Below are 11,234 nucleotides of genomic sequence, written 5' to 3'. Positions count from 1 at the left end.
TATCCAAGAAAATCTATACGTACGAGTATACGTATTCGCATTTTAAACTAGTATCTGACCAGCACGCTTTTGTAAAAGTAGGAAGGTGAAGAGAGCGCGCCCCTGCCTACCTGCTGTTAGTGAGTGCGCATTTCAATGTGACAAACGCGGCTGCTCTCATTGGAAAATTGCAGTTGTTTCGTTGCAAATATATGTTTGCTGAGCGAGACAAGTTTGCGAGCGGTAAGCCACTCACGTACCCAATGTGAGAGAAAGCGGCAGACACATTATAGTCGACTCATTCTACAGCATGGTGCCGGGTGCGCACTTCCAATTGGAACAACTTGCTCACGCTTGTGTTGTCGCTTCCAGGCGGCACGATCGCGCGCTGACTTGTTGTTGTGTATGATACTTGTTGAGTCGGTTTATTTGTAGATTTCTGTTTTGTTTTCGTCATTCGTTCGTGCAGCAAAAATAATGAACAACGATCGGCTCAAGATACAACAACTATAGCTGCGTGTGGATGTGTGTAATGTGTTTGGAAATGTTGCATGTACCCTATGCACTTCAAACATAGGGGATATCTGTTGGATACCGCAACCGTAGCGAACAGTCGCGTTCAAACCCTGCTACACCACGGTTAAGAGTGTACGCATGCGCGCGCTTCAAAACGCTACACGCAGTGAGTTTTCGTTATTCAATTATACGCTAGTAAAATTAGAGTTTGTGAAGTGACGACACTTATGGAATGCTAATGAGAAAGTAGCATGTGCAATACAGCTGACTACGATTTGTGCAACGCCGCGCGATCTTTTCTTTAGAACCCACGAGAAGTGAAGTAAAAAAGTAGCATAAACTACAGTGTCGAGAAGTTTATTAAAAGTGCAGTAGTGGCGATTTTCCATAGAATTGCACGCAAACCGAAAGACAAGCATTCAAAGTGTGCGTTTGTGTTATAATCAAAAACAAATCGGTGCTAAGCGCAATTCTAATTAAAAAAAAATATTACAACAATAAAAAAGTGTCTCCTGTTCGTGTTAAATATTTGTGTTTATTTAGAAAAGCTTTGAGTTAGCAACGCAGTCACACTCATGAAGCTTTTGCAACGCTTTGCTGCGTTCAAAGAGTTAACGGCTTCACCGCAAAAAATCAGCAACATTGCAACCCATCAACGCTTCGGTCTAAAATAATGAGCGTAATCCTGTTGTCATTGCCACACCGTTACAAGCGCCTACTGCAAGCAATGACACTCGCCGTGGCAATAATTTACACCACACTGGTGCTGTATCAGAGCGCCTACGGATATCCTGACTTACAGGTGGGTAGTCAACACTACGAAAAATTGCACAAAAACCATATGCATGTGTGTGTGCGTGTTGCAGTGGCCCTTATGCGTGGGCATTTGCGGCAGATAGGGCGATATTTATGTTATGCATTCAGTTGAATAAGTAAAGGGCAGCGTTACGTGGGCCGTATCTGGTTCAAAGGTAATAAAATAAGCGCAAAAATCAGCTGATCCATTCGCCTGGCTCACTCAGCGCAAAGCTGCGAACATAAAAAGCGGATTTATTAGGTGGAAAGTGCGCACAAATTAATTACTTATTTCTGATTTAAAGTAAAACCTGCAAAATATTGATTGAAATGCTTATTGGAACTGCTTCTACATATGTATGTAAAATATGGATATTTATGTGTGTACATGCATACATATTTCATATGCGGCATTTGCATATGTATCGCTTCATTTTGCCGTCGGCATTTTTAATATCGGGAGAATTTTCATTAAATATTGCTTTAACTAAAAACGTTTTTTTTTTGTGAAAGATGAAATATAATATAGTTGCATTAAAATTTTGTTAAACTATATGAATATTTTATTATGTACCTATAAAAATAATATTTTTAATGTTGGATACTAGCAGTTTTTTTACTACTATTTCCTTGCAAAATTTTTGATATATTTTTGCTCAAAGCGATTGCATTTTTTTTTAACTTTTAAATAAAATTCTACAAGTAATCATGTATTTCATTAGCCTTTAAACAAAGAACTAAGAAAATTACGCATGCGCATCTCATTTGTATGTCGAGTCCCACAATTCCATTATGTTCTACGGAGTCTTTATGTGGTGGAGGGCTCTTTAAAAGATCACACTGGCAAAGAAACTCGGGAGCGTTCAACGGGTGGCGCTCATCAGCAAGTGTGGTGCACTATCACTAACTTTAAGTTCATACCGGATCACTTGAATTATGCAGTCGCCAAACCGAACTTTGGCGGCTCCTTCTCTACCCATATATCGGCGAGAGAGTTGTGGGTGGAAATAAGCCGTTAGAGGAGAGGGGCAGTTGGCTTCTTTAAGGATAGGTCGAACTAAAAACTTAGGGTGAAGGTTGCTGGTGGGGGTTTCTATCAAGAGCTCTCTATCAACTCCAGTTTCAGACTAACTGACTATTGCTGTGTCTTCTAGGCCGAGGTTGCAGCCATTATGGGAGCAGTAAATTTACTGCTCCGGACTGCTGCCTCCTTCAGAGAAGTGACCATTTACTGAAATAGCAGAGCAGCAGCGCTAGCCTTGAACTTGTTAACAGTTCGTTCTGGGCTGGTATGGCTACCAGGCCACAGCGGAATCGCAGAAAACTCTGAAGCTGATGAACTAGCAAAAAAAGTACGCTAAAACCGCTATCTATAGAATCGGGGCGGTTCGGTGCTCCCGTATGCTCTTGTGTTTACTACTAGATAGCTGGACCTCGCGGAAGCATGGCTGTTCGAAGGACCACCTTCGGTGCATTCGCTGCGCAAAAGCCTTTTGTCCCGAGATCGATAGTAAAAGATCTAGTGATCTCTTTGCCCCCAGTAAGGCTAGCCTTTCTCTAGTTTAGGGGCTTTTAACGAGACATTGCCCTATTGACGTATGCGCAGTAAGGGTGGAAATCCTACCAGACGCCATCTGAAGACGCTGTATGCAAGAAGATGAGATGGAAATAACTTAACACTTCCTTTTTGACTGTCCCAAGTTCTGGAGGTCAAGACTTAAAAACTTGGGAGCGCATACATTCAGACATGCCACCGAGCTGCCGGGAATGAAAATTGAACGCTTGTGCAAATTTGGCTACTAAGTGTTTTACTAATTTATAAGTTCTTCTTTTCTACTTTCTTTTTTCCTCATAAAGGTCTACATATAGTAGTCCACGTGCGATCTTTGTTACATCGCTATAGGCTACAGTGGTCTGATTTTATCCTCTGTTGCAATAAATATTGAACTGCTTGAAAAGAAGACTACGTGTGCACAGTTCGATAACTGGAAAAATTAGGGAGCAGCTGGCGTATATACAGACTAACGTGGCTAAATCGAGTCAACTCGTCACGCTGATTATGTATATGTATTTATTATATAGGGTCTCGGAATGATTATGAATATTATAATAATATATTAATATTATAAAAACCCAAGCGATATTTATTTTATGCAACAGTAGCGGTCTTCGATTCAATTACATACAAAAGCAACAACAAATTATCGAGTTAAAGAGAGTTTGCTTATATCTAATTAAAAAGGTATAGACACTATCTTCAATACTGTCAAGTTTTGTTTTGCATATTTTAGATCAGTTTTACTATTATAAGTAGTTCAAATGAAGGTGAAGGTTGCATGTCAGTGTTGTGAGTCTGAGTCAATGTGTGCTAGTGTGGTGTATATGTTGAAGTCGGGGGATGATGCTCATTTATCCAACATGAAAATACAAAATACTTATTTTTTTGTATTTTTAAACCCATAAGACTTAAAATAGTTTATAGTATAGCGAGAAAGAAATAATGTCAAAATCTGGCATACCACTTTAACGAGGTATCCACATACTCTCTTGCTTCAATATAATTCGTAGTTAACGAATTGTTGCTCTCACATGTAAATTTTTTGTCAAGAGAACGGAGAATGACCAATCGAAGACAGCTAATATTATATTTTTCATCTTATTGATACGGTACTCTCTAAAGCTTAGCGAATCGAACACATCAATTCACTTCTCCGTAATTATTAAACAAATTTTATTGTTTCATTTTTTAACTGTTTAATTATGTCTGTTAGGCTAGCAACTTCAATAAAGTAAATGATTCAAGTTGGGAACTGTAATAGAGCGCTATCGTTCTCTCATCTGTCATGCTACTTGGTGGTCTGGTATATGAAATTGAAAACGCTGCAATCGGCAAAGAATATTTCATTTATTTATTTTAATAATGAAACTGATCGTAAACAGCAGTTAAGCAACTGCCTTCGCTTTGTCGAAGTGAATCATGTGCAAACGCAGCTGCATAATTGCTTTCATTTGCAGAAACATCAACAAATACAACACATTACTGTAATGAGAGAGCATAGAAGGTTCAGCGCAAAGTTTACTCACATTTCAGTAAATATTTTGTCATTTGATTTTACGAGCGCAATTTCAACTCGCAATTGCAGTCGCCGTCGCCGCCAGCAAAGTCCAAGCCACATTGTGCAATGCAATAAATAAATAAGTCGATTGGGTGGTATAGTTGTTTGTTTGTTTATTGCCTAAAAGTGTTGCATTGGCACAAATATGAAGCGCGTGTGCAAGAGTTTGTTCACTCGCATGGATGTCATGTAAGCCAGTCAGCCAGCCCGCCCGCCTGCTTGTACATAGGTGAACGGCATTCTGCGCTGGCAATCCAGTAAATAATGAATTGCACACTGTTTGGGCTTTAAAGAGCCGGCCTTTGAACTGCTTGGTGTGTTGCAGCAACACTTAATTTTATGCGTATTTATGCAAACTTAGGCGCATATACATATGTATATACACACAGCCACAAGCGTAATCTAGATGTTGGCAGTGGAACGGATACAAGGCGTTCGTACGCGGTCTTAAAATACATACGAATACCAACAAAGTGCTGGTGAGCGCCAATGGCGTGGGCGTACATTTAATCCCTGAACAGTCACTAGGCTGCTTGTTGTCACGACTGGCGCACTGACTGCGCCGTGCGCTTGCAGATTGGCAGCCCCACAGTACGTCCAATTAATTGCCAGCTACGCAGCGCTATCCCCGCGACTATCAGCGGCAATTATTTCTTCGCTCTGGAAATCGTTAACAAACGATAGCAGCGTTGCTAGCGCGCGTGTGTTGGCACTGCGGCCATCGGCTCCGCCTGCGCCACTGCGTCACATCCGCCATATGCAACAAATTGCCAGAAAAGTTTGCTCGTTGTCGCATAAATTTGCATAAATTCAACACGACACAGCACAACTGTATGTGCATACGTACATTGTATGTATGTATGCCGACCGTGGTAGGGCGGCTGCAGTGCATTGCCGGTTCACGTTCCGATCGATTGTTGGCGTTGTTGTTGGTCTGGTCAACGGCTGTGATTAAGAATTAAAATTGCAAATTTCTTCAGAATGTGACTTGGCCGTTGAGAAACAAGTGTTTTCGCGACACACAGTTGCCGTAGCCATTACGCCGCGCCATGCCCTGGTGAGTTTGAGCGCTATTTGTGCGCACATTACGTGCCACTTGGCCATAAACAATGGCGCAACAGCTAGTTGATGGCATCTTGTGTCGTTCACCTATTTAGTCGGTGGGTTGATCATTTCATGTTTCGCAGTATTTGTATGGCCGTTCTTTGCATCAACCCCGAACCCACCTTGCAATTCTCCATGTCGGGACGTGGGTTTGTGCTAAAAGAGTAGTGCGTCCGCTGCTGTGCGCTGGTGCTTCCGTCACTACAATTGACGCTTTCACACCTCTAGCGTCTGTTTGTTCGTACTTATAAATTCCGCGTATTGCAAAGGTAATAGTGAATTTCTCACCAATTTATACTGCGATTAGCTGATTTCGATTCTTAGTACAATTAAAAGTGGAAGTGCATCAGTACATTCTTACTGTATGCAGATGGCTGTGATAACTCACTAGCCCGCTAGGATATTTAATCCCAATTACATTGTATGACTTCTACGGCTTATTCATGGAAGCCAAATATTGAGGAGAGCGTCAAGAAGGTATTGGTTGCTTCATATTGCTTTAGGAGATCTAAAGGGGAAAGGTGGGAACTCACAGAAAAGGTGGTGTCCTAAGAAACTGCATTCTAGTTCATAACTTGTATGATGTATTCGGCTGGTGGAGGGCGCTCAAAAAGGCTACACTCGCTTAGAAACTTGAACGTGTCCAAAGAGGGGCTTTTATAGGCATCTCTGGTGCACTGTGGCCTATTCTAAATGTTATTTCGTCCTTAGCACCTGTGGCTCACAAGGCTTAAGATGGCGGGGTTTTTGAAAGGTTTTGAATAAGGACAACATCCGATGAGTTTAACTTGGGTACCTACTGACGATAGCCTTACCCCACGGCGCTCAAAAGCACAGCGGATCAAATCAGTACCAATTAGCATTGAGTAATCAAAACACTCTGTCCGCATTTGAGTGTTAAGCCACAACCATCACCAATCTTAGAGCGAACTCCAAGGGCTCCTGCTCCCCGTGGTATCAGAAATAAGTCTCCGGTCCGACCTCGTAACAAAGCTACTACCAGTTGAGCTTCCATACTGCTATGGTCTGGGGACGAGTGGTTAAACCCCTTCTGAATGAGGACACGCCGATATTCTCTCCTCCTTCAACTGAAAACCTGGATCACTGCGTCGTAAAGGTTACTGGTGGCCTCTTTTTCTCTGCTAATATACCGATGAGGGATATGTGGTGGGGAGAATTCGCTTGAGAAGAAGCGCAACAAGATGTTTTGTCGTTGCGAACTGTAAACTCGTTGATCTAGACAGAGGGGAGCCCGCTCAAGTTGGAATGGAATGAGTTGGATCTCCATTGATATCTTTGCGCTCTAGCATTGCACCAATAAAAGTCACTTGCCTTTGGCAGGCGCAGGTCCACGACCCACTCGGTACAAGACTGCAAGATCCTTTTGGCCTGGAGTAGAATTCAGCAGATCTACTGAACAACTTGCTCTTAGCAAAGTTAAGTCTTACCTATGGTCAACCAGGGGACATAAGTGAAACTGACTGTAGTCACCTCAACAAATTTGTGATACACTCAAACTACTTTGTCGATTCATGTATGTCTTAAGATCTATTAATTAGATGTGTTAGATACGTAAAGCTGTCCAAGTCAAATCTTTGTTATGATCGACCTCTTAACCTAGCCTAACATTTGTCTTAAGAAAAAATCATGTTATTTAAGGCAGATTAGTATTTTATTGGTTTTAAATAAATTCATTACACAAAAAATACACCTTTAGATGGGGTTTAATAAACTGTTTTTTTTTTTTTTTTATTGGGACCCTTTTCTTGGTTGAACCACAGGTTGTTTCGGAACATATGATTAAGAAATGAACAATTTATGTATTGTATGACCAGTTTTCTGCGATTTTGAGGAATTATAGATGTATCATTATTCATCGTGACACATAATGCTTTGCCTTCTCGGATTGGTCGAGCTAATGTTTATGAACTATTATGAAAAAGTCCTGCAAAAAATCGTAAATTTCGCCTTTAATCCGGTTCATCTATACTGATTCAAGCATTATACTGAACTTCTTTCGCTTAAAAGTAATAATTTTTTGGCAGTTTCCCGTACATACTATCTAAGATCAATACACTTGCTTTGTTTCGCGAACTTTTTAAGGCTTGAGTAATTTTCCAAGCACCGTTATATCATAGTTAAAAACCGACTTTTCAATGTATTACCTTTCGCTTTCACAGTAGAAGACCGACAGAGATCTCCACTTATTCCTGCCGTTCCTCTAACAGAGCTTTAACGATCTTGAGAAAGAGCAAAACAACTTGTGGATGGACTTAAATGTAGAGAAGATCGGTTGCTAGCTAACTTTTCCACAATTCCGACTGTTAAGTAGTCGTAAGAGTATACGGTAAGCATAAGTAAATGGCTGCGCTAAGCAAGCATCATGAGGGAAAGCATTCGGTTCGCTTTTAACCTGAACTAGGCGGAAACTCTCTATAATTAGCTGACATTTGTGACATTTTTTCTACCATTTTCCTCCTCATTGCTTTTGTTTCGCTGTACATGGGCAACTGGTGTCAGCTGTTGTGAAAGTTAAAGTACTAAAAAATCTCAGCGAGCAAAATATCTAGCTTAGTTCGTGTACATACACACGAGTATGTGGAGGTTTTAGTATTTGTTGTATGTATGTATGTATGTATATAATATTGTATGTTTGCATATATTATTGTATATGTGCATATATTATATATGTACGTGCGAGCAACCAGAAGTGAATGGTGTGATTTCGGTTGGCAAAAGAATTGATTTTTGTGGCAAATCCATCATTTTGCATGTGTGTGTGTGTGTATGTGTCGAATCGATTTTGTACGCTTGCGCGAACATTGAGCGATTTATGCTGTTACAGTTGAGTCGTTTGAATCGAACATTCGACTGGCTTTGGCTGTCTCCCCAAACTGGTCTGATTAATTACATTTTAAATACACGCAATAAATTTGTTTTGTACCGACCACCTCGACATGCCACATATTTGTCTACATACATACATATGTACATACGTACATGTATGCGCTTGCGTGTGTTTACCTCATATTAATGCGTTTGAAATGCGTGAAATGGTCAACAATTTATCAAATCGTATAAAAATAGATAAATGAGCATGAATTGTTTGAAAAATCATGTAGCTGGAGCGTTTACCTAAACGGTTTCACCACGTTCGCCTACAAAATTTAAGATTTTCATTAGTTACCCAGCGTCTTACGGCGACCGCTTGCACTCACGCTATGAACGCGCAGCAGTCGCTTGATAAACGGCGAATAACTACTTAGAACGAATGTGTCTAAAGGTTATGGGCGCTGATCAAATAGCTAATTATGCGTAATTATCAAACGCTTTCACCTTTTAAACACACAAATTGTTGCTTCGAGTTCACACTGCAGAGAGTTTTCGACTAGATTAGGTTAAAAGCGAATCGAACGTTCTCTATCCCAGCCCATCCACTTACTACTGCTTCTGTGACTACTCGAAACTGTTGAATAGTTTCGTAGAAACCGATGTTCTCTTCACTTAAGTTAATCTAGAATTTTTGTTACTCGAGCTCGAGATCGTTAAAGGTCTGTTAGAACAACGAAAGCAACAAGTGGGGAACTCTGCCAGAAATTTTTCTGTGAAAGTGGTCGTTAAAGATCTGTTAAAAGAACGAAAGCAATAAATGGAAATCTCTGACGGAGTTCTTCTGTGAAAGTGATCGATACAGATCTGTTAGAAGAACGATTTTTTCTGGTAAAGTGGAAGGTAATACCACGAAAAATCGATTTGTAACTATAAATGTTGACATTTAATGGCAAATCGGTGCTTGAAGAACAGTTTAGGCCTGGAAACGATTCTAAATCAAAACATTATCTGCATTAACCTTTGGAAGTATGTACCAGGGAGAGTCAAAACAACTGCAAGTTTTGAGAGAAATAGACTCTACAAGAATGCCACAGAGTAAGGCTTCATATTGGCACCCAGGTATCACGTATGAAGATATAAACACATACATACACATGCTGTACATCGGCCTGTTGCAGCACGTCGCTCTGTCGTCTTCTGTTACTCAGCTGATTCTTATCAACGATTACCATCGCTGATATGTGCTTAAGCGCTGACTTAACTTGCTCATGCTATGTCCATTGGAACAATTTAATTTTTGCGATCCTCGCATGCATTACGTACTTACTTGCGCTTTTATTTAACCTTTTTTTGGTTGTGGGTCGATTTTCCCTTTAATTTCTTTTGATTACATATCGTCGCTTTATTTGTATGTTTCGAGAATGCTCAATTAAGTTGGTAAACTGGGCTACCGCAGCGTCGTGGTGGTCCACATTTCGCCACAGTTTCCGCCTGCACCCTTAGAAGATATTTACGTTGCCGTGCTTAAAGAGTGAGCGCTACCAAATGCGCGGCGGGTCACTACTTGACGCTACCACCGTCGCCCGCGCCGATATATTTGAGATTTACGTTGTCGCAGCGTGGAAAACATGGGATAATACGCGCATGGTTGGCTGCCCCAAAAAACCCTTTACCAACCCGCTGTTGTCTGCCCGGCTATTTGGGCCACTTGGCTGTCTCATGGAGTATACTCCATGATTGCTTGAGCTCGCGTTGCGTTGTCAACAGGATGTCGCATTGTCTCTTCCATGTCTGTCCCATGTCTGCCCGTCCGTCCGTTTGATTATGCATTCGCCTGAGGTCGGTCTGCGGCACTTGTTGTCATTTCGACTGCGCTGCTGCGATTCACTGACCACGATTACGTCTTCATTGTATCTTTTCCTTATTCACCACGTTGCTTTTAATCAATTCCAACAGCGCGGCATTTGCATGTGAATATACAAATATAATTGCGGATTTATATGCCGCACTGTGGGCCTTGCATTTCTCTGCGCTCATTTCAGCGGTGACGCGCGGCACTCACGGTTAATACGCTAGAGCGCAGCCACAAGCAGAAATTTAATGAAACATTCCAGTTAGAGGAAATGCCATACCGACTTTAGCTTGATCATTAGATATATAGTATTTAAGGGACTAAAGGCTTTAAGTTTCCGCAGCAACTGTGTAGAGTGGTGTGGCCCATTAAAAAATTATTTTGTGGTCGGCCGCACACATTTCCGTTAATAATATATTTTATTATATTTATTTATTTAATTTAATTCTTTTTTTCGATCTGCTAAATTCGCTTCGGTTTGCAGCGCTCTGCGTGGCTTATCTATATGGTTTAATCCTATCCTCTTTGAGCTTCAAAGCAAGCAGTTGTCATGTACTGCACTCTGACGGACTAACCGACTGCACGACAATGTTGTATTTGCAATCAATCAATCTGTCGTAAATTTACCTGTCGTCCAACTGCGAGCATAAATACATATGCTGTTTGTTTGCCTTCCCTTTGTATACACACACACATATGTAACTACTCGTGGGATTATGTACGTCAATTTTTTGGTTGCTTGTGTTGGTGAAGTGTGGAAAAATATGCAAATAAATGCGAAATCGTATATCAGTGACATGTGGCAAAACTGATATGTGTAAGTCATGCAAATTTAAACTTTATAATCGACGCATATATGCATACATATATACACATATGCATACATACATGCATATATTTACAATTGCTGATATGCGTACACATACATATGTGGGTGTAAATCCGTTTAATTTGGCCAATAATGAAAAGTGAAAAAATGAGAGAGAAATTTTAATTTGATATGAGTTGTCGCTGTTGCCTGATGATTTGAAACAGAATTG

The 11,234-nt window shown here is 40.7% G+C and overlaps 1 protein-coding gene across 2 annotated transcripts in view; it reads left to right on the top strand.

Moving 5' to 3' along the window:
* Nucleotides 1-546: 546 nt before the first annotated feature.
* The window catches only part of LOC105221842 (fringe glycosyltransferase), a 133,371-nt gene continuing 122,683 nt past the window's right edge, over nucleotides 547-11,234 (top strand). Inside the window, exon 1 of one of the 2 annotated variants that reach the window (XM_011198972.4) lies at nucleotides 547-1,297. In XM_011198972.4, the coding sequence (XP_011197274.1) occupies nucleotides 1,169-1,297 (129 nt within the window). In that variant the 5' untranslated portion in view covers nucleotides 547-1,168. The remainder of the gene's footprint in view (nucleotides 1,298-11,234) is intronic. The other variant, XM_011198971.4, reaches the window with a different exon arrangement.

This window comes from Bactrocera dorsalis, chromosome 5 (genome assembly GCF_023373825.1).
Source record: "Bactrocera dorsalis isolate Fly_Bdor chromosome 5, ASM2337382v1, whole genome shotgun sequence".
NCBI classification, from domain to species: domain Eukaryota; kingdom Metazoa; phylum Arthropoda; class Insecta; order Diptera; family Tephritidae; genus Bactrocera; species Bactrocera dorsalis.
This window is presented reverse-complemented; position numbering and strand designations above follow the sequence as displayed.